A 21219-nucleotide genomic window follows, 5' to 3' on the forward strand; every position below is an offset into this window, starting at 1 on the left:
CTTTTTAATTTTGTTGCTGAGTTCGATGAGAAGATCGATATCCCTCTGTCTGTATAGTAAACATGAAGCTCGAGCCAGCGCTTAGCTTAGCTTAGCACAAAGACTCGACACAGCCAGGTGCTAGCTTGGCCTATACAGGCACCTCTGTAGTTCACGATTTAACACACAATATTTTATTTGTTTAATTTGTCATTTTATGTGGGTCATTTCATTTTTACACCTTATTTAATCTGCAACAAGTTTTGAAGGTGCTGGAATTCAGTTTTGTTTACCTCCAAAAATTAGCTAGGCTAACCGTTTCTCCCATTTGCAGTCTTTATGCTAAGCTAGGCTAATTGTTTTCTGGCAGTCGCTTTACAGACGTGAGGATGGTATCGATTTCCTCATTTAACGCTTCTTCTTCATGTTTTTTCGTTGTTGGTAGGAGACACCATCAACACCATTTAAGTTAAGAAGTCGTGTGCTATGTTTTTGTGTAAAACTCAGGGAGCTGGCTTTAATAAGTTTTTTCAACAAAATGTAACAATTACATGATATATTTTTCAAATTAAAGTGTCAAATCTTTTGTTGTTGTTGTAAAAAACAATAAATGGCTGTAGTGCAAAGTAAGACGACCTGTGTTCATAACTGCGTGAGCTCCTCGGGTACCGTCAGTACCACGTGTGCCGTCTCTGAACAGGAAGTGGTTCAGATGCAGGATGAGGTTGGTTAATCAAACACTTCGCTATCAAAAACAAATGTGATGACATCAGCAGGGGAGGAGCGAGGAGAGGAAGAGGTCGGCCACGCTTTCCACGTCGCGCTGCAGAGAAAGTCTTCCTCTCGACGAGCGTCGGTTTCCACTTCCATGGAAAGGCATCATAAAAAGCCACGAGTACATGTGTCACTGCCACGAAATTAATTACAGGAAGATCCATGGAAGTCACATGTTCCGCCTTCACTGAAAACACGGTTGTGTACATTTCCAAAGGGCTTGCTTTGGTCCCATACCTTCAGTTTAAAGTCATGCACAGCAAGTCAGACTTACGTTATCTTCATCCATTCAGAATTGACAATCATTTTACCTGGGAAAAATATGAGAAAGGTAACATGAGGGTATCAAAATTATGCCTGGAATATTGTACCAATATATCGGCCATTAGTTGGATGTCACGATACTGATAAAATATTTTCACAATTCTTATTATTTTTCATCACTTTGTAAACATTTAATAAATGGTTTATAACAAAGTTACATGAAAAAGATGAAAGTTAACAACTATAACTCCTGCAATGGGAAATCATACGTAGAGGCGGATGTAGAATAAATGAAATTATAGTGGAATACAGCCGCAAGAATATTAAAAAGATCTTGATATAAATTGTAATTGTTACACAAAATTAATATATTTGCTTATGACTACATTATAGTGTGATATGAATGTTAATATAGTCGCAATTTATAAGATCAGACCAGAATTATAACATCTCAAACCTGTACAGGCTCTCAGGGTTTCAGTTTGGTCAGCATTTAGCTTAAAGTGAGGAAATGCTGCCGCCATTTATTTGGAGCGTTTGACCAGATTACACATTTCACCTAAAGTATTTAATGACATCCAGGACGACCCCCTTTGAAAGCCACACATTTCCAGTGCGAGTTCACAGTTTGCATCTCGACAATCTTGTCCACTTGTCCTGTTTTTTGCACGTCTAGCTGTGTGAATACAACTGTTCGAAAAAAATAAACCAAGTCAGGTTGAGCGCAATCTAAATTTCCTCTGACGTATCAACTTTCTCCATTCCTTTCTATTCCCCACTCACCACGGAGAAAAGTCAGATCAAAGTCTAAATGTGTTTTGCAGGTCTCGTCACCTGAATGGAACAGAGTACTGGTGAATATAACACTTTATATTTGACAGGAACGATCCCCCTTCTTATACCTCCGTTACTGTAAACAGAAAGCGGATAAAGGTTTTAAGCTTTGAACTTTAGTTTGTGAATGAATCCGTGGGAGGGCACACATGTATCTAAGTTTAGAAGCCAGCCGGACCTGCTTGGCTTTCCCCTGAACAGAGATGGGAAACCAAGACACGGAAAAGGTCTGAGGGCCACAACACAGACAATAACAGAACGTTGTGGCCAAAAAGTTAACCGATGCACAGAAGGGTTGTACATTCAAAAGTAAAGATTGAATGAGCCAACTCCTACTAGAACGCACCGTGTCCTATACACTATGTTGATCTGCACTTCACACATTTCATTTATTTACACTACACATACGCACACATTTCATTTTCATTTACACTCCACATACACACACTTTGCACTGTCTATATTTAATATTTTTATATTTTATATTTAATTTAATTTTAGTCATTAGTATTGTATTGTGTATGCATATATGTTGTATATATACATATATATTTTATTTTATATTTTACTTTGTATACATCTATATCTTTCATCCCTGTTTTTTATATTTTATTCTCGTGTGTTTAGTTTATTGGTGCTGCTACTGCTACGACAAATTTCCCCTTGGGGATTAATAAAGTATTTATCTATCTATCTATCTATCTATCTACAATAACCTCATGTCCTTGTCAAACTTTCTCATGAGAGTTGTGGGCGTGTTGCCGTGCCTGAGTGATTCGACCCACCACAAGCGCACCGCTCACTTTGTCCCGACACCCACGGCCATATTTACATTTTTGGCCGTCACCATCTACCTCTGGCATCCAACTATACAGCCTGTTTTGTTCCGTTTGCTCCCCTGAATAACGGCATCTGCCGTGCCCCGACCCTCCCCGCCCCACCCTGCCCCACCCTGCGCCAGACAGCATGAGTGAACTGGTGAGCTGGAGCTCCACAGATGAATGGCTTAAACCCGCTGGTTTGAACCGGTGTGCAACGGTCTGCAAATATGCACCATATGCAAACATATGACATGTGGATCTGTGTGTGTGAGTAGATGAGATTAGTGATCATTTTGCAGTTACTCCACAGATTTGTCCACAAAGTCATTAACGCCTCCGTTTTGAACAAAGATGTGCGGACAGGAGTTTTAATACGTGGGGTAACATGCAGGTTATATTTATTTGCTCCTCAGCACTAGAGATGTCTCGCTAAACACTGTATAATTTTGTAATACCATACATCATTTGTAGTGCACCATCTTCAGTAATCTAGTAAAAAAAAGGAAGACATTAATGCAAAATGTAGAATGTGTAATGGTAACCAAAAGGAAACAGGATGTACTGGAACAATGAGAGACTGAAGAGATCACATTGTAATGACCTCCACCAACAATACGAGGTCCTCTCAGTTAGTAAGCAGGATATTGACGATTGACGACTTACAGTATGTGAGGAATCTTTGGTGGGAATTTAGGCTTTGGCCCAGAGAACAAGTGATTGTTTTTTTGTAAAGGGGATAGAGCGACCATGTGGCCTTCTTAAAAGTGCTTTATATTTCGACTCATTGGTCTTCAATAGTGACGTGCAAAAGTCAAACTTGCCTTTTCATAACATCTTATTAAGATCTCATCATCCAATTCTTATTATTGTCTATTAAAACATGTATGATATATTTTAGGGCTGCACCTCTAAGTTGAATCATCGGTTGCGTTGGTCTTCGTTGACTAACATTTCTTTAATCAAGACAGTGTTTCTGCTGAATATCTCATATCCAAGAAATTTAAGAACACATATTTGGCCAACACCTGATTCTTTGTGGGGAAATTTAGTTTTACACATCCATAGATTAAATGGATCGATCATTTGGTCAACAAAATCAATTGTTAGACTACTAAGAATGTCTAAGCTCAGGGACAGCCCTCATATATGTTGTGCTGTGAACGCGGTAGAAGAAACTCCAACCATTTCTGTCCAGTGCAGAAAGTCTCAAATCTGAATTGTGAAAGTGAAAAGTGCTCAGAGTAATGGAAAGACTGGAGACTCACAGTATGACTACACAAACATGATATGCTGATGTGTGAGACAGATAAACACGCAAGTGTTCTTACTTTATTGGGCAGTAGCGATGGCACAGTGCAAAGCATCAACACATACTTTAAACCCTGATTAGGAAAAATATTTCAGTCTGAGACCGGAGAGTACAGCCTACATCCCAACCTGGGACCCAGAACCTTCTGGAAACAGGACAGTTAGCCCCTTGCTACACTGCCTGTCAGCTTCGTGAGTGGCCATATGGGATTAGCATAATCAACACGGCTGGGACTCTCCTACACAGTAACAATGAAAGCAACTAATTTAGTGTCTTAGAGATTAGATGAACAGACTTTGGTGTCTGGGGAAGCAGAAGTGGAACGTGAGTTCACAAGCGAAGTGATAAATGAAAAGAGATGGTTCACGTTCCGTAGCTGATACACCAAGATAAGAATCAAAGGGTTCTGTGTAGTTGTAGATGGACTGGGTTCATCTCTTAACAGGCTGGATGCAGCTGGGCTGGAAGCAGGTCAGCTGGAGCTGCATGCTGCTTTTATACGTGTTCAACAACTCTTCCAGCAACCTGGTCAGGTAAAAAAAAATAAAAAAAATGAATTGGGTGAAATTATTTTTTAAAAAGAAAATACCGAAAGAAAACAAGATAGATTTTTTTTTCTAGCAACCAGAATGACACTCACTTCTTATCGGCTCCGCTCTGGAGCGGTGGAAGGGCCTCTAAAGCGAGGTTGAAGCTGGCACTACAATGGAAACTTTCTGTTAAAAACTTCATTTAAAAAAAACTAAAAACTAAACAAGCACATTTATTAAAACTGGAAAGCAGAAAATACAGTCGAAGCATGCACGCTGACCTCCACACATGACCACACATACATATGCGCGCGCACACACACACACACACACACACACACACACACACACACACACACACACACACACACACACACACACACACACACACACACACACACACACACACACACACACACACACACACACACACACACACACACACACAGCAGAACCAGATTACTTTCACTTCCTTTCCAGAACCCACCAAGTAACATAAATAGGGACTGTGGAGAGGGATGTGCGACAGCTAAGATTTATGTGTGTGACAGTGACTACCATAAATCACTGGGCACATATGGGAGTTCCCATCTGCGACACTTTGAGTGTGTGTGTGCTGCATTTACCTGCTTTCAGAATTTAGGTATGTGGCTACGGCGTCTCTCAGAGCACAGAGTTCAAGACGAGCCTGAGGACGATGCAGGGTGGGGGTGTTATGGGCCACAGAGCAGATGAAATCAAATTAACATCTTCAACTGTCAGCAGTTGGAAGCTTAAACTGAATTATGGCCCGATCACAAATGACAGGTAAATCCCCCAGCAAGCGTGAGGGGTCACCTTATGAGTCAGGGCCTAACTATGACTAATTAACTGCTCTATAACTGCCTGAGTACGTGTCATGTGACTACCTGCAGGGCTCCGTTCTTGCTGAAGGAGGACACGCATTGCATAAGACGACACATCTCATCCGCAACCGACTCCACAATCTGAGACAAAACCCGAGGCACCAGGTCCTTAGACACCGTGAAGACCTGAGGAAGATAAACGATGGTGATGAACCCATTAGACAGATGGCGAGGATCTTTTTGAGAAAGAGACAGAGAAGGAGAAGAGGTCATGGCGTGTGAGAAAGAAGTGCGTGTACCTCAGCATGAACGGCGATGATGCTGACCAGCGCTTCCTTCAGGTAGTTTCTGACACCTGAGGGAGAGGAAGGCACAGCATGAGCAAAGAAAACAGGGACACAGGAAGATGGGATGCTTGGAGCGCTCAACAAATAGTATTTAAAGGTTTTTTCTGTTGTTACGCACAAAGCCCTTTTCTCACTTTAGGTGAATGCACCTCATCGCAAAAGAAAGGGCATTTAAGAAGTATCACTTTTGGTATTGATACCAAAACTCTGGAGTTGTGTTGGCACAAGGGACCTTTTTATAGCCACGTCAAAGTCACTGGATGAACTAGGAGTTCATAACTGTTGATATTCATGATGAAGATGTGATCCAGGGAGAAGAAAAGTAGTTCACACTGAGGGTAATTAATGCACCGGTTATATCGCGTAGGTCTTAGGAGGCACGTCGTCATGTTTTATTTAACTAGTTAGCAATCTCGTACAGTCTAGTTTGTATGGACAACTGTAAATGGTGACTGTAAGTGCATGTGCAGTGAAACCTTCATAATATTCCTGATAAATAATAGATCGGAAACATTTGTACTTGAAATGTTATCAAGCGAGAGGCTTTTATTATCTTTATTTTTCTTTGATTAATTTGATCATGATTCTAATATCATCTCATCCCCACAAAAAAAAAGAATATTAACAGGCTGCACACAAAGATCAAATCCTGCAAAAGCATGGAGCTGGAGGTGTATTATGTTTGTGTGTGTGTATTTTTTGTGTGTGTATTTTATTCAGTCAATCAAATCAAATACAATACAATATTATCCTATATAATAGACAAAAGAGAAAGCCTGAAAAGGTATAGGTAGAAGCAAAACATGCTTATAAATTCCTATCCTAAATTGAAATCAAAATAAATCAGAAAATTAATATAAAAGAAAGAAAAAAATAAAACAACAAAAAAACAACAATAAACAAAATAAAAAAACAGACTCATCACTGTACTGTGAGGAGAACGATAGACAGGAGAGATCATCCTAGACCTGAAGGAACCAGGGGCAGCAACAGCCTGAAGGTACTGAAACTGGATTCTTCAGCCTCGTAGCACCCCGCACACACACCGTCATGTGTCCCACACAAAAAGTGCAACAAGTGAAAGTATCATATCCTAGAACTGTGGTTCAGTGTCCAAAACGTTCCTCTTTCACACGCAGCCCAAACACACCAACGTACGCCGGCAGGACCAGAGCAAGGACCATCGTCCTACTGCCGTACTGCCTTCAAAAACAAGGCATGAGCTGCTGCCCATGTGAAAACTCACCCAGAGCTCGAACAAACACTCCGACAAGTTGAGAAGTGGCCTCACATCCTGTGTTAAGGCGCACCACATATACACATTAAAGTTTCACCTGGGTTCGGTTCATCTGTTGGACAAACAGTCAAACTCATCTCACGTGCATGCTCACCCATCGCTGCACACCCTTGGTTCTAAAGCAAAAGGCCGTGAAATGTTTAGGGGGACCAACAGAGTGATCTCACTGGTGTTTACAGTCAGCCATCAGTGGAGCTGGACTTTACACGCGACACATTGAGAACCACACCGACACAGACGAGGTCAGAGTTCTCATCCAGCAGGATTGTTGGGAGCTACTTTTCGGATATTACCGGGGTCAGTTCGTGGTTGGCTGCGGGTGATTCCCCCCCCGTCGTCTCAGACATACGTTCCAGATGTTATCGTCGCGACACACAAGAGGAGCGTACAGGCGGAGGACGTTTTGCTGAGCTCCCAGGACGGTACCTGTCGGTGTCTGGCAGTCTTTCCAGTCGAAGTATCCGGCGTAGATGCCGGGCTCCAGAGAGCCCGAGATCGGGTCGGCCCGTCTCTCGATGTAGGCCTCAAAGAGTTTTCTGTCCAGCTCTCGTACGGCGTCCAGACTCACCTGCAACGTGACGGACACACAATGTTACGACAACAAAATGGAGAAACACATCCAGCACACAGTATTCATTTTGAAACTTCTAAGTCTTTGAGGAATGACATTTTATTCCAGTGTTATTGGTGCAGCTGCGCCATACAGAAAGGGAACTGTGTGGCAGGTGGATGATGGGGGAATTCTTTTTTTTCAGTTTTGTTATTAACTAATATTAAAAAGATTAAAACCTGCCACTCATATCTTGCTCTCTAAATACCAACACAATGGGAAAATCAAAGTCTGAATCGATCTTTCTATTTTACTTGAAAGCTAACCGATTACTTTGCTTTGTGAATCAGCCATTAGTCATTGTGAGCGAGTGCGTGTGTGTGACTGTCTGTGTGTGAGAAGAAGAGAAAGAGGTCAAAATGTGGAACTGAGCTTCCAAGACGGTGACCTTTACTTTTTTCCTGAAAGTAGAGAGTCATATATTCAGCAACTTTCTGATCAGCGTTGTTGTTAATGATAACCGATCACGCCTCTAATCAGTCAGCTGTACACTACCGTTCAAAAGTTTGGGGTCACTTAGAAATGTCTTTATTTTTCAAAGAAAAGCACTGTTTTTTCAATAAAGATAACATTAATCAAAAATACACACTATACATTGTTAATGTGGTAAATGACTATTCAAGGTGGAAACGTCTGGTTTCTCATGAAATATCTCCAGAGGTGTATAGAGGCTCATTTCCATCAACTATCACTCCAGTGTTCTAATGGTACATTGTGTTTGCTAATCGCCTTAGAAGACTAATGTCTGATTAGAAAACCCTTGTGCAATTATGTTAGCACAGCTGAAAACAGTTATGCTGGTGATATAAGCTATACAACTGGCCTTCCTTTGAGCTTGAAGTACAAAATTAATACTTCAAATATTAATCATTATTTCTAACCTTGTCAATGTCTTGACTATATGTTCTATTCAATTTTCAATTCATTTGATAAATAAAAGTGAGTTTTCATGGAAGACACAAAATTGTCTGGATGACCCCAAACTTTTGAACGGTAGTGTATAAACGATCAGTATAAACTTGAGCGGTAAACTGACCCGTGTGATCTTCTCGGTTCCTGTGAGGCTGTGCTTCTCAAAGTGATGGGCCAGGTTCAGGAAAGTGCGTCTCTCCAGGTATTGGCAGTTACTGAGGATGATCAAAAGACGCTGCTCCTATACACACAAAAATACTTGTTTATACTTTTATACTTGCAAGGACTCTCATAGACATAATGCATATCCTCAGATCTGATCTTAATCATCACAACTACGCGCCTAACGGCAAACTTTAACTCAGGTGTGACCATAAACCTGAGAAACAGTACTAACCCTCAATTAGCCCTTTAAAGTATTAAGGACCGAACAAAGTGTCCTAATATGTCTTCACTTCTTCTCCACTCTTTACCATCTAAAAATGTACTAATTTCTTCATGTGATTACTGCAATGTTTTTATTCTGCAACAATGTTCTCACTTTTTTTTTAATGCAGTAATCTTTGCAAAAATGTTTTTGCTTTTCAAAAATGTCTTCACTTCCTGACACCTTTACTTTTCAAAAATGTCCCTACTCTTCCAACGCCTTTCTAAATGTCTTCGCTTTACAAAAATGTCTTTATGCTTCTGAAATCTCCTCACTTTCAAGGTCTGACAAACAAAGACAACACACAATAATCGCACACAAACACCGACAGGAGGGACCCTGAGGAAATGGTTGGCGCACATTTTGACAAGCACAAATTATGTCGTCATTGCCAGCAATATATTTGTCACGCTCAATCTGACCAAGACTGCATACCTGAAAATATGAGACTTCAGTGGGTGGCTATAACCTGATATATAACTGGTGTATAACTAGTAATGGCATTCCTCATTTGCATGTCTCTAGTTTGTCAAGCTGCCGACCTAAAAAGTAGAATTAATATCAAGAGTGTCACCAGTCTGGACATTGGTCAGCTGCACTCGATCAAGTCTCGCTAACGAACCCCTGCTACGCATATTTAGGCTGGGGAACCCCAGTCCGCACCTTGCTCCATTTCCCTTTACAAGAAGCACTCTATGCCATGCTCTTCTTCTTCCTCATCTTCCTCCTCCTCCTCCCCCCCTTCACTGACATCTCAAACAAGTTACAGGAAATGAGGACGTATCTGCTTCTCGTCCACAACCAGGAAACAGCCCGATGACATTTTGTGGTTTTGAATGAGTGAGACACGCATTGGGACTGTTGTGTAAAGGAGGGAGCCCACGCGTTGGTGACGTGCCAGATGCGGGCTTTCAGGTGTATTAACCCCAAACAGTTTGAAAGGAAACAATGACAAAAAAAACATCACGCTTACAGATGTTGGACTGAAGCCCTCGTGAACTCCAGTGAAACGATCTGGAGAGGACAGGTCCACTGAAATGTTGCTGCACACGCACACACACACACACACACACACAAGTACAAGCACACACATGTGGTCAGAATCAAGCACACTGTAATCAAATATATGAAACAATTTCATCCCAATACTTACCGAGATGCATCAATGTCACTTTTAGTGCTCAGCTGCTCCAAGCAGTTGATGAAAACCTGCGTTGAACACATGAACACAGTCAGGCATGGCGTGACAGACATACGCCGTAATGACTTACTCTACATGTGTCAGACTGAATGCGATCGGTTTACTGAACAATGCTCTACGATGTAAATAGAAATAGAGTAATAAAGTCACGCTGCAGTCACATTGTGAGACTTTGGTCCCATCGTTTTGACACAGCCTGTCTTTGGTTGTCAAAGCTTTAAATGGGACAAAATGGAATAAAAGTCATGCAGAATATCAGTCATTTTAAAAAGGTGCAAATTGCAAATTGTTATACTTTCTTTTTACCTGTAGTCCATCTTGAGAGATCTCGTTTTTCAGAATTACGTCCATTCATTATTCTATCAAGTTAAATACTGCTTTCCGTGCTTATGTGTGTCGGTCAGACACCCCATAATATAACCATATCTGTCATTTTGGCTGCAGGCTGACAGGTCTTACCTTCATGATGTTCATACTGAGCTCTGTGGCCTGGTCCTGGACCTGGTCTATCTGCAGCACCTAAAGAGAAGACAGTGAAGCCCATTAGAAAAGTCCTACGATCCTATTCACTCGATGTTGGGACTGCAGCGAATACCATCGGATTACATCTTATGTTATGGTTTAGTTCAGATATCTCTGCTTTGATCCATCCTAAGACTAGCCGTGTGCAGCAGCTGTGTAGCACACACGTGTGTGTTAGAAACACATGTCTCTGACTGGCCAGACTGATTACATTTGGCCTGTTTGGATAACCAATAAGTTAACTGAGGAGGCTAAAGTTGTGTTTATGATTGTCATATAACTACTTCTGCAACGGAGGTGTCTCGGCATTGATACTTGCAGGTGACTATCTCTCACATTGATTTCTCCAGGTTTGATCTCCAGAGGCTCTTTGAGTGACTGCAGCATCAGGACCATGCACTGTTCAAACTGTGAAGGCTGTAAAAAAAATCGAAGAGAGCACATAGATTACAAAAACGGCCTTTTGAAAATTGGCTACAATATTAACCCTTGTGTTGCCTTAGGGTCATTTTGACCCGAATCAATATTACACCCTCCCCCCGCCTTTGGGTCATTTTGACCCGATTCAATGTTTCACCCTCCTGTTACCTTTATATTTACTAACATATTTTACCCTTTGGGTTCAATTTGATGCCAGCAATTAAAACCTCCAGAAAATTAATAGAATTAATATTGTTTTCCAAGTTTAAGTGTGAGGCACTTTATGTTTGTTTGTTGACTACTGAAAGAACACCGACATTAAACATTGAATGGGGTCAAATTAATCCTAAGGCGGGGAGGTTAAACACAATATGGATTAGAAAAGTGACAACAAATTTAAATAACAAAAGGCTAATTAGAATGCATCTTTAATTGTCAGCAGGAATGATTTACTTTACATAAAATACATACAAATGTTACGAAAATAATATTTACATCTTGTATTTGACCAGAACATGGACTACAGTAACTGCCCTGACGACAACAAAACAAAAACGACAATTCAACGTGCAATAGATACTGGTGTGTATCTTTGAGTGTGTACCTGACACTTTGACCACAATGACCTACATAAGACACCCTTACCAGGCTGGTGATTCCCTCATTATCCACGACCCAGTCCTCCTTCTCAGCCAGCCTCTTGACATCTGAGTGTACAGAAAAGCACAGATATCAATGGAAAGGGCAACTGCTGGAATTTCACAGACAAACAAACTTTCACACACATATATTTCCCACAGGGTCATTACAAATGAAAATATCAACAGAATTAAGGGCTTCTGAGGGCAAACCACAACACGTTTTAAAATCAAACTCTTTCTGACGAGACCACAGTGTGGGGGAAAGGTAAGAGAAAAGCCAGTCACTCTTCTCAGAATGACCATGCCTAACCACAAGTGAAACTGAGCATGTCTGGTTTTAGTCTCATAAGACTTTCTCCATTACTACCCTGGAAGTTATTCCAGGTAACATGTGACATCGGAGGACACTAACCGCCAACTTCTCAATGGAGGAATGCAGCGAAATAGATGTGCAGAAACACAAAGGCCTCCCTCACCTTCTGTCGTGTGCAGCAGAGACACCATGAGGCAGTGAACTCGCAGCTCCAGCAGCAGATCCTGGATCACCTGCTGCAAGTCGTTTGGGATCTCCAGAGCAGACAGAGCCTCATGACAAGCCCTGGACAAGAGACAAGAGAGACTGAGGTCATCATATGGTCTGGCAGGCATGACGTTTTAAATTCCTGCGTGTCCGAACTGCACAGAACCAATGAGAGAGAGGTTCAAACCTGACGATGTGTATAACTTGTGTGAGCCAGGCTCCGGTGAGGTCCGTCTTGTTCTCCCAGCCTCCGTAAAAACTCAGCTCCCCCTGTGGGAGGGTGGTGGGGAGAACAGCCCCCCGAACGAGCTTCACCAGCCGATTGATCATCTCCTCAATCATTTTCTAGAAAGCACACAGCGAGATGTACAAACAACAAGGTTAGGTGGCAATTGTTGTAAAACTGCGGCGAGTAAGAATTTTAAAATAACATGTTTTCGAACAACGAAGCATACTTTAAAATCATTCTGTCTCTGTCGGGCATTTTTCTTGGATTTTTCCACCTGACCAGATTTCTCTCCAGTCTGCAAAAAGAAAGAAAAACAAGACACACTCATGTTTAATATTATCTGCAAATTGAAAGCATCCATTTGACAATAACCTTTTTAAAGACATTTAAACCCTTTTTTTGTTCTGCATTAATTATAATGTTGATGCAGACAGGAAGCTGCAGGGGATAAAGTCAGTTATGACAAGCGACTGCAGGTCCCCTGTCAGAAATGATGTTTGTAAATTACACTTTGACAAAGATCAATAATTTTATCATCAGTGTTCACCATTCAAGACTGTGAAACATCTCAGAGAAGGATATCAAACTTTCTGAATGGCTAGTTACCAGAAACGGGAAGAGTGATTTGATTTAGGGTGAACAGTATCCTTCTTTCTTGTCACTGAAGAAGCTCCTCCGGTATTTACCTCACTGAAAAGACTCCCATTAACATAAGAGATCCAAAGCTTCCAGAAGTTGGGCAACTGGCCGATTACCACATCCGACAGCTTCTCCACAAACTGCACCTGCTGCGGGGTTTCAAAGCGCCAGGCTAAGAGAAAAAAACAACACACATACCGGTTCACACAAACCCACGACAATATTCATATACGCTGTACTTCGAGTTGATGGGAGACTTATGAACCGACTTGAAAATGTTAAGAGTGCTTCTGTATTTCAAAGGATCTAATTATCTTTAACTTCCAGGCACGCGACTCCTCCTTTTACGATACTGTGATTCCCCGAAGCACTTCGCAGGGCAACAAGTGTGACACACACATAAACAAACAAATGCACACTCAGACAGGGAAGCCCCTCCTGAGCACTGGGCTTGTGGGTGAGTTGTGACTGCGGTACGCACTGCTGGGTCGTGCTGTTCGCAGGCTGCCCCCTCTCTTCAGAGACGCAGTGTGGCTCAGCCTGCCGAGGGCCGACGGACGGGTATCCCCCTCCTGGTCCAGAGCTCCGACACCCACTGACAGACATAACGAAAGGAGGAAAGAGGTGAGTAGGGATGAGGAATGAACTCAGGGGCAAAAGAAACACATACTTCAGATATCAAATAAGCCATTTTCATAATTCCACATTCCTCAATAATCTCAGCAGGCTTTCACACCAAACAATCCTCCCTCGCCCCTCACAGCCTTTCTTTATTTGTGTTCTGATCCATCTCTGCCGCGGCCCGCAGCTGGGAGAATGTGCCCTTGTTTCCAGGGGCGAGGAAACAGAGCGGTGGGCTTTGTGAGCTCTGGGGTGAAGTGGGTTTACAGCGGCCCCACTGGGCTCAATTACGGCTCATCCTCAAGACCAGAGCTCCACTAGATGGCAACAGGGAGCTTTGCAGCAGCGACGAATGAATACAATCATTCTGCAGCCACGCGCACACGCCTACGCCGGTGAGTGGGATAACTTTAGTTCAGTGAACCTACGAGATAACTGCAGGATAAGAGAAGAAGGGGCGAAAGTTGAAAATCGGGAATGAAAGAGAAACACGGCCGTGCAGGGAGGGGATAGAACCTACTAGGCCCGAAAATGAAAGACAAGTTTGTGCAACGCTGCAATACGCCAACATGTAGTTTGTCTAAATGAAGGGAGACAGACGGCCACATTTCCAAAACATGTGTCTGACACACACAGAGAAAAGTCTACTGGTGAGTCACAGGCTGAATGTTGTGTTTAAAGCCAGTACTGAGAAATCCCCAACAAAGGTTAAGCTGACCGTGCACACAACCCAGCCATCCAGTCTAGAAGAAGTAAGGACGTTCTAGATTGAGTTAGATTATCTGTAAACACACAAAGCTGTCTCATTCACACACACACACACAAACTGCATTGACACACAGCCCATATGGAGCTGAGCAGAGTCCGTCCTTGTGATGTTTTCCTCTCTTTTTACGGGGATGAGAGCCACTGTTGATCCAGGTGTCGGCCGAAGCCCCGGCGTCCTCAGAATGCACAAGTGTATGTGTGCATGAGACCGTCTAGGTGCGAGTGTGCATGTGTACAGGGCTGCTTAAGTGCTCAAACTATTCATGAGGTGGTTTCTCGCTAAAAGCCTGAAGGTTGGAATATAGGAACCTCTGTGTGCAGCTTGAAGACGCTGTAACAATGTGCCTCCGCTCACTTCCTCATCAGATCTGATGCGTCTCTGCATGAGTTCCTGTTCCCCAAGAGGGTCATTGACCACAGACAATTGGTTTTTCACCAATAAAGTAGACATTTTTTGTACAAAATAATCCAAAACTTGATAAGGTTCCTGCTGTAAACCACCGACCACCATAATGTATAATTAATTAATGTAAATTCTTTTGAGGCGCTGACAGTTGAGAAGATGCGACCAAAAGTAAAGACAGAGCTGGGCACGAAGTGAAAGTGGCTCCAGAATCCTTCCAAGACAGTAAAAAAGCAGAAAATAGTAAAAACTTCCAGAATTTTCACTGCAAATCGCATTAACTTCAGCTTGTTTTTTTAACCCATCTTCTAAATGTTTTACCAGCTTTTTAGGATCAAACGGATAAAGAAACAGAAAAAGAATACAAATAAAACTGATGAATTTCTTGGGGGATCAAATGTAACTTTAAAAAGCAACCCTCACGAACGCACCATCCTGCACCGATACACATGCAAACACTTGATAAACATGCTAGTTGAAGTGTAATAATGAACGCGTTTCCCCTCGAGCGGTACTGACTGAGTCGAAAATCAAAACCGCATGTTTTCCAGTCGAATGTAGAATCCCTCTAATTGTTCACTGACAAACCCATTTTCCTACGAACAAAATGTCGTGCTAATTGTATTGATATTGGCAGAAGAAGCGCTGTTCAGGAAATAAGAATACTGCAGTTTATAATTGAATCGGGCAGAGTCGGATTGCAGCACCGGGGCATGATGGGAGTGTTTAGACATACGGAAGCAACTATGCTTCCTCACAAGAAAACTGGAACTTCAGGCTTTTGTTTTCAACAGAGACAGATGGGTCCATTTCACATTTATGGCAATTAATAGTGTACTTCGTTGACTCCCAACTCCACCAGAACGGCCTCTGACCTCATATTCTGTACTCACAGGAGACAAAGGAAATGATACCCATTACTGCAGACTTAGCTGATCCATCACAAAAAGCTAATCCCTGACACGTGTTGTGCCGACAATAGCTTAAAAAGATGTCTTTTGAATAAACTGGTAAATGTGATATGAGGAGGAAGAGGCGGCTGCTAGAAGACGGCAAGCTGAGAGGAGGGGTAGGGATGAGGGTGTGAGAGAGAGAGAGAGAGGGGAAGAGTGGGGTGAGGGAGATGTAGTGGATGTGGTTTTCTGATGGCGGCTGTTAAAAGGCTGCCTGGGTGGAGACATGTTTCAAGACGCACGGGTTTCGTACTTGGGCGAGAGGTGAGCAGAGAAGACCGGGGATAGTAAATAACTACCAGGTGTGTGTGTGTGTGTGTGTGTGTGTGTGTGAGGGGAAGAGGTGGGGTTAGAGGGGCTGCCTGTGTGACAGCAGAGGGGACAGGAGACAGCTGGCTGTGGCAAACAACGAGAGTAGAACTGACAGAAAAACAGAGGGATCGCGTGTCCCTTTCTGTTGGTATGTGTGTGATCATCTTTGTCGAGATGAAGACCCAAAATGACAGTTTTGGTCAATTGTTAAAAAACTTCTGGGTACCTTTGTTAAACGATGCAACTCAGGAAACAGTCAAGTTTTTAACAAGATGGTGATCTTTCTCTAAACTTAACCAAGTAGCTTTAGTCCCCTTAACTCAAACAGAGCTTCACGATAGATGTGGCGGATCAGGAAACACTCATGAGTCTTGTTTGGAAAACTTTCTTTTTTAGGTATGAGGACTTGTTGTGCACAGTAAATGTGTCTATGTATGCGGCGTCCGAATTGTATTGTATACAGAAGAGTGTTTGGATATAAGGTTTCTCTTGAATCACTTTAAGTTTATTTCATGTCTCACACTGTTATATTAAAGTAAATAAACTAACTGTAAATGCAGACCTTTGCTAACCAGCAATTTTCAGAATAGTTGGGTTGCAATTGATTTGCATGCAATTTTCGATTCACTCCCTGCCACATGTTGCTCAGCTGTGGAATGCATGTGTGGACTGAAAAGGGGCCATCCCTGACTCGGTGATCAAGATGATATTTAACTGTTGAGAGGCAGAGAGCACACCAACCCCCAGATCCATCAAGCCTGAGCCCCGGAAACCACTGTTACCTTTAGCATTAGACATGTTTATGTTCCAGCTGCACTATGTGAAGCAGCCACCCACTCACATTGTATTTGTATGGGTGCCTTTGTGTGAGTATGGGTGTCGGAGTGTGGATGTGTGTCTGAGCGTGGCTGGCGAATCGCTGTTCTTCCTGAGCGGACGGTTCCACATTCACATCTTTTTCTGCTGGCTGATTTAACAGAGGAACAGCTTAATTGGGGTTAATTGTTCCAATCCATCTGTGAAACTGTGCGTGTGTGAGCGAGAGAGTGTGAGTATGTGTGTGTGTGTGTGTGTGTGTGTGTGCAGCAACATGTCAAGCCCTGAAACCCAAATCCAATGCTCCCTCACTTTCATCTTATTCATACGTTCATAAAAAAATAAACATGCGGGCCTCGAGCAGAGCGGGGGAAGGCGGTGACGGATAGGGGAATGCAAGCAGAGGGCTGCTACGACGGAGAGGCAGCTGGCCTTCCCTCTGCTCTCGGCTAGCTTCAGACTCACATGACATCCACCGGCCGCTTCATTGGAAATGCTAAATAGGGACTTTACACGACACGTGTGAAGCGAGTCACGTCAGACGTGTATGTGTGTGTGTGTGTGTGTGTGTGTGTGAGTGAGAGAAAGACTCACCTCTCTGGCCATTGATGAACTCATCTCTGCAGTTTTGCATCAGCTGCAGGATCCACTTGTGCTGCGCATAGATGCACTGCCAGGCTGGGTCGCCTGGAGCGTGCAGGTCAGACAGGTACCTATACGCGTGCACAAAAAACACAGGTGTGAAAACATAATAAGACAAAAGCCCCCACATCTCTTCTGGCGGGGTGCTGGCTTGCTGGTGTCAGCAGACAGACACCAGAGACCAGAGCAAAATCACCAATCATTAATTGCATCCACAACCACTTCCCCCTCGTCCCATAATTATCACTCTCTTAGGAGTTTATTTCCTGGCCATCACTCAGGCTTGTCGTCCGATGCACTCTTTGAGCTGTGGCCTGGCTCCCTCTACTGTTGTCCTATGGCCTACCTACTCATTTGTTTCTCATTAGGTGGCATCCTTCAAAAGATTGAGCAAGAATCACAGGCACCAAACACACACATGCAAGCAGCTCCCACCGTCCACGGCAAGAGTAAACAGGAGCTGAGTGGGCGTTCAGAGCCGGGCCTAATGCAGCAGGATGAAAGATGTTGCTGTGTGGTTGAGAACTGGTCTCTGGAATCCTGACAGGTCGGTCTTAACAAAAATAAATCGGGTGAGACCACAAGTATGAATGGGCAGAGGGATAGAGGGGGGAAAAAGGGAAAGAAAGGCAGGGAAGAGGGGGAAATAGAAACAGAAACAAGATGATGGGACAACACAAAGCTGATGAGGATTAGAGAACTGGCAGAGAGAAGAAAGTGAAGGGAAGAGGAGGAAGATCTGGTCGACCGATGACACAGACAAGACGAATGTCATTACTTTCTATTTCATGTACGCAGAGATTGTGTGAAGACTGAGATATGTGAAAAAGGGGATATAGATACAAAATAAAATTAAAATAAGTGCTTTACATGAATGTAATAAACCTGTGTTGTAAAATCAAATTAACGAGTAAGTAACAAATAAACATCACGACTGGGAGCAGCAGACAGACGGTTGTGAGGAGACCTGATGTATCTCTTCTGGTCGTGCAGCGTCGACGGGGTCTGGAGCAGTTTCTCCAACAAGAGACTCATCAGAGCTCCAATCTTCATCTCAACTTCGGCATACACTAAAACAAACAGGAGCACCATTGTATTCAATATTAATAATATTCAATAATGCAATATAGAGATTTTTTTAATTTTTTTTAAGTATACTTTATTCATTCAATTAATTCATTAATTGAGGAAAAAAAATGGGTTTACCTTTTTTGAAAACTGGGACTTCAGTATTGCCAAAGAGAGATTTGGCCTTCTCATAGTCATTGATCACCACATCATAATCACCCTGACAGATAAAAGTCAGTTCAGTTCATCATGCAGTTCAGCCACTTTTTCAACTCAACAATCGTGACACACGTTGTCTGTTTGAGCCTCTTGAGCTCCACCCTCCTGATGCGCCTTAAAACTACATATTTACCAGTGATAGATCTAGATGTAGTGTAATGGACACACTAAATCAAGAAGAACTTTAAAGTAACAATTAATAATCAAAAGAATGAATTCACAAGGACCACATAGAGGTGAATGGTCCTTTTCTTGTAGGGCTGTGGGAGTTCTCAATGGAGCTTCAGATAAAGACGGCTTTAAAAAGAAGCTGTCATCTTAAACTCATTAAATAATGGTTTAAAAATAGACTGCACACAATGCTGCTATAAATACTAATTGTATCCGTGTTACCGGCAACAGATTTAAAAAAATAAACACTTAAATATGTATTTAAATCACTGCTGTAAGGCCAATTATTCATAAAAGGCCAACAAAAATCAGTCACGTGAGTTGAGGTGAAGTTACATATGGTGGTGGACTTGTAATGGCATGGCAAGCTTTTCTTGGGAGACATCAGGTTTTATTACAATTGTTCTGCTGGGACTTTAGGACCAAGGAATATTAAGCCACGGGACTCAAGCATTTTTCTTTTTAGATGACAATGTCCTCTTATGAAAGCTAAATTAACTCCAGATAAGCTTCATCAACACCAAAATGAAAACAACAGCCTCATAAATAACCGGACCTGAACACTCTGTTCGAAGGGAAGTTCTGAGAGTGCAGGCTGTAAAACAGATTTTCACCTCCTCAATTACTCAGAGCTGAAGGCGTTCCCCTCTTGATGAATGATCCAACATCTTACGACACACAGCTCAAATGAGAGCATTTACACGTTTACTGCTGGGTATTTATTTCGTATTCGGCACTTAATAGCTGCAACATAAGCTGATGAGAACAGAGATAAGCGGTTCTTTAGATCGTTGTTTTGCACATGCGTGCACCACTTGGATAGTACCTTTTGGATATTGCGTTCAATGTTGAGTGGCAGGTTGAATAAAAACTTGAAACGCTGCAGGACGTTGAGCGCATTGCGTGTGGAGTCAGCTTTGTCTTTCCTCCCCAAGACCTCCTGGAAAAGTGTATCTGCAGTATCACTCGCTCCTACGGGACACACGGCGAGAGAAAGTGTGAATGAGAGCAAAAGAGGCCGGAGCAAATGAGAAACTGGGATACTATGAAAATAAATGTTGATACCACATTTCCCCTTGAACGACGGCCTCTGGTTTTCTTCCTGCTCTGTATGCTATCGGACTCAGGAGAGTCGGCGCTGCTAAGGAGAAAGTGACAGCTATCTCGTATTCAGACAGCTGAGCGGAACGCTTGCACGGACTAACTGGCTTCGTGGGTGGCCTCGGATGTGCCGTCGAATAGAAGGGGGGAAAAAACGAGCTCTTCTAATCAAAACAAAAACCCCACCCCCCACAAAACAAAAATCCCTTAAGGGAAAACAGCATGGGACTGAACAGAGGAAAAATTCTCATGTGTCTCTCGCCAATATGAGTCGTCATGAAGACGTTCTTACTTTGTGATTGGCGCTGCGTGTCTGACGTATAGAATTACTTTTCGTGGGCGAGCGGTGGCCTGGAGCAACTGGGCCATGGGCCCACTAGTCTGGGGGCTGTGGGGATGAAAGCTACATCCGGCTTGGTGGTTTGTTTACTCTGGACTCCGGGAAAAGGACCTGCCTATTGACCCTCCGTTAGAGGATTCACATTATCATATATGAGATGATAGGGTGGGAACGCGAGATCTGCTGAGGGATCGGCTTGTTAAAAAGGGGAAGATCTAAAAAGGCGACTGAACATACACACAGGGTACATGTGTTCTGTTAATGGACGGCAAATCAGTGTGAGATACGTTTGGCAGCACAGAGCGTAAAACTGTCTCGTCTTATTATCACTTGGACCCTTTTGCTCTTTGAGTTTTATTTGAATGTGTTAAAAATCGATCAAAGGACATACTGTAAAAAAATAAGTCAAAGTAATGTACAGGGTGAGAATTAGAACCCAAAAAAGAGCTCTTCATTCAAAAGACGGCAATCAAATAATAGATAGAACAGAGTTTAAAAAAAGGCTTTTTAAGCGTGGGACTTTGTTCTTGACCTTGCGATGAGTATCAGATTAAATGAGTTGAGATTATTTTGTAACAAGCAAAAGTAAAATATAAAAAACTGAGTGCATCCGTGATAAATTAAAGACCTGGAAGATTTCTCTCTCTGAATTGTATCTTGCGTATAGAGGGACTTTTTTTTAAG

General features: G+C 42.6%; 1 protein-coding gene across 1 annotated transcript in view; it reads right to left on the reverse strand.

Moving 5' to 3' along the window:
• Window positions 1-3968: 3968 nt before the first annotated feature.
• The window catches only part of exoc2 (exocyst complex component 2), a 35798-nt gene continuing 18547 nt past the window's right edge, over window positions 3969-21219 (reverse strand). Inside the window, exons 7-27 of the mRNA XM_056414403.1 lie at window positions 19921-20066; window positions 18843-18924; window positions 18604-18706; window positions 17589-17707; window positions 13603-13716; window positions 13169-13293; window positions 12709-12777; window positions 12441-12598; window positions 12210-12331; window positions 11738-11799; window positions 11009-11089; window positions 10610-10669; window positions 10103-10158; window positions 9923-9992; window positions 8647-8763; window positions 7427-7568; window positions 5656-5711; window positions 5420-5542; window positions 5138-5199; window positions 4622-4681; window positions 3969-4506 (exon numbers count right to left, since the gene is read on the reverse strand). Coding sequence (XP_056270378.1) covers window positions 4413-4506; window positions 4622-4681; window positions 5138-5199; window positions 5420-5542; window positions 5656-5711; window positions 7427-7568; window positions 8647-8763; window positions 9923-9992; window positions 10103-10158; window positions 10610-10669; window positions 11009-11089; window positions 11738-11799; window positions 12210-12331; window positions 12441-12598; window positions 12709-12777; window positions 13169-13293; window positions 13603-13716; window positions 17589-17707; window positions 18604-18706; window positions 18843-18924; window positions 19921-20066 — 2021 coding nt within the window. The 3' untranslated portion in view covers window positions 3969-4412. The remainder of the gene's footprint in view (window positions 4507-4621; window positions 4682-5137; window positions 5200-5419; window positions 5543-5655; window positions 5712-7426; window positions 7569-8646; window positions 8764-9922; window positions 9993-10102; window positions 10159-10609; window positions 10670-11008; window positions 11090-11737; window positions 11800-12209; window positions 12332-12440; window positions 12599-12708; window positions 12778-13168; window positions 13294-13602; window positions 13717-17588; window positions 17708-18603; window positions 18707-18842; window positions 18925-19920; window positions 20067-21219) is intronic.

Source organism: Pseudoliparis swirei, chromosome 5 (assembly GCF_029220125.1).
Source record: "Pseudoliparis swirei isolate HS2019 ecotype Mariana Trench chromosome 5, NWPU_hadal_v1, whole genome shotgun sequence".
Classification (NCBI taxonomy): domain Eukaryota; kingdom Metazoa; phylum Chordata; class Actinopteri; order Perciformes; family Liparidae; genus Pseudoliparis; species Pseudoliparis swirei.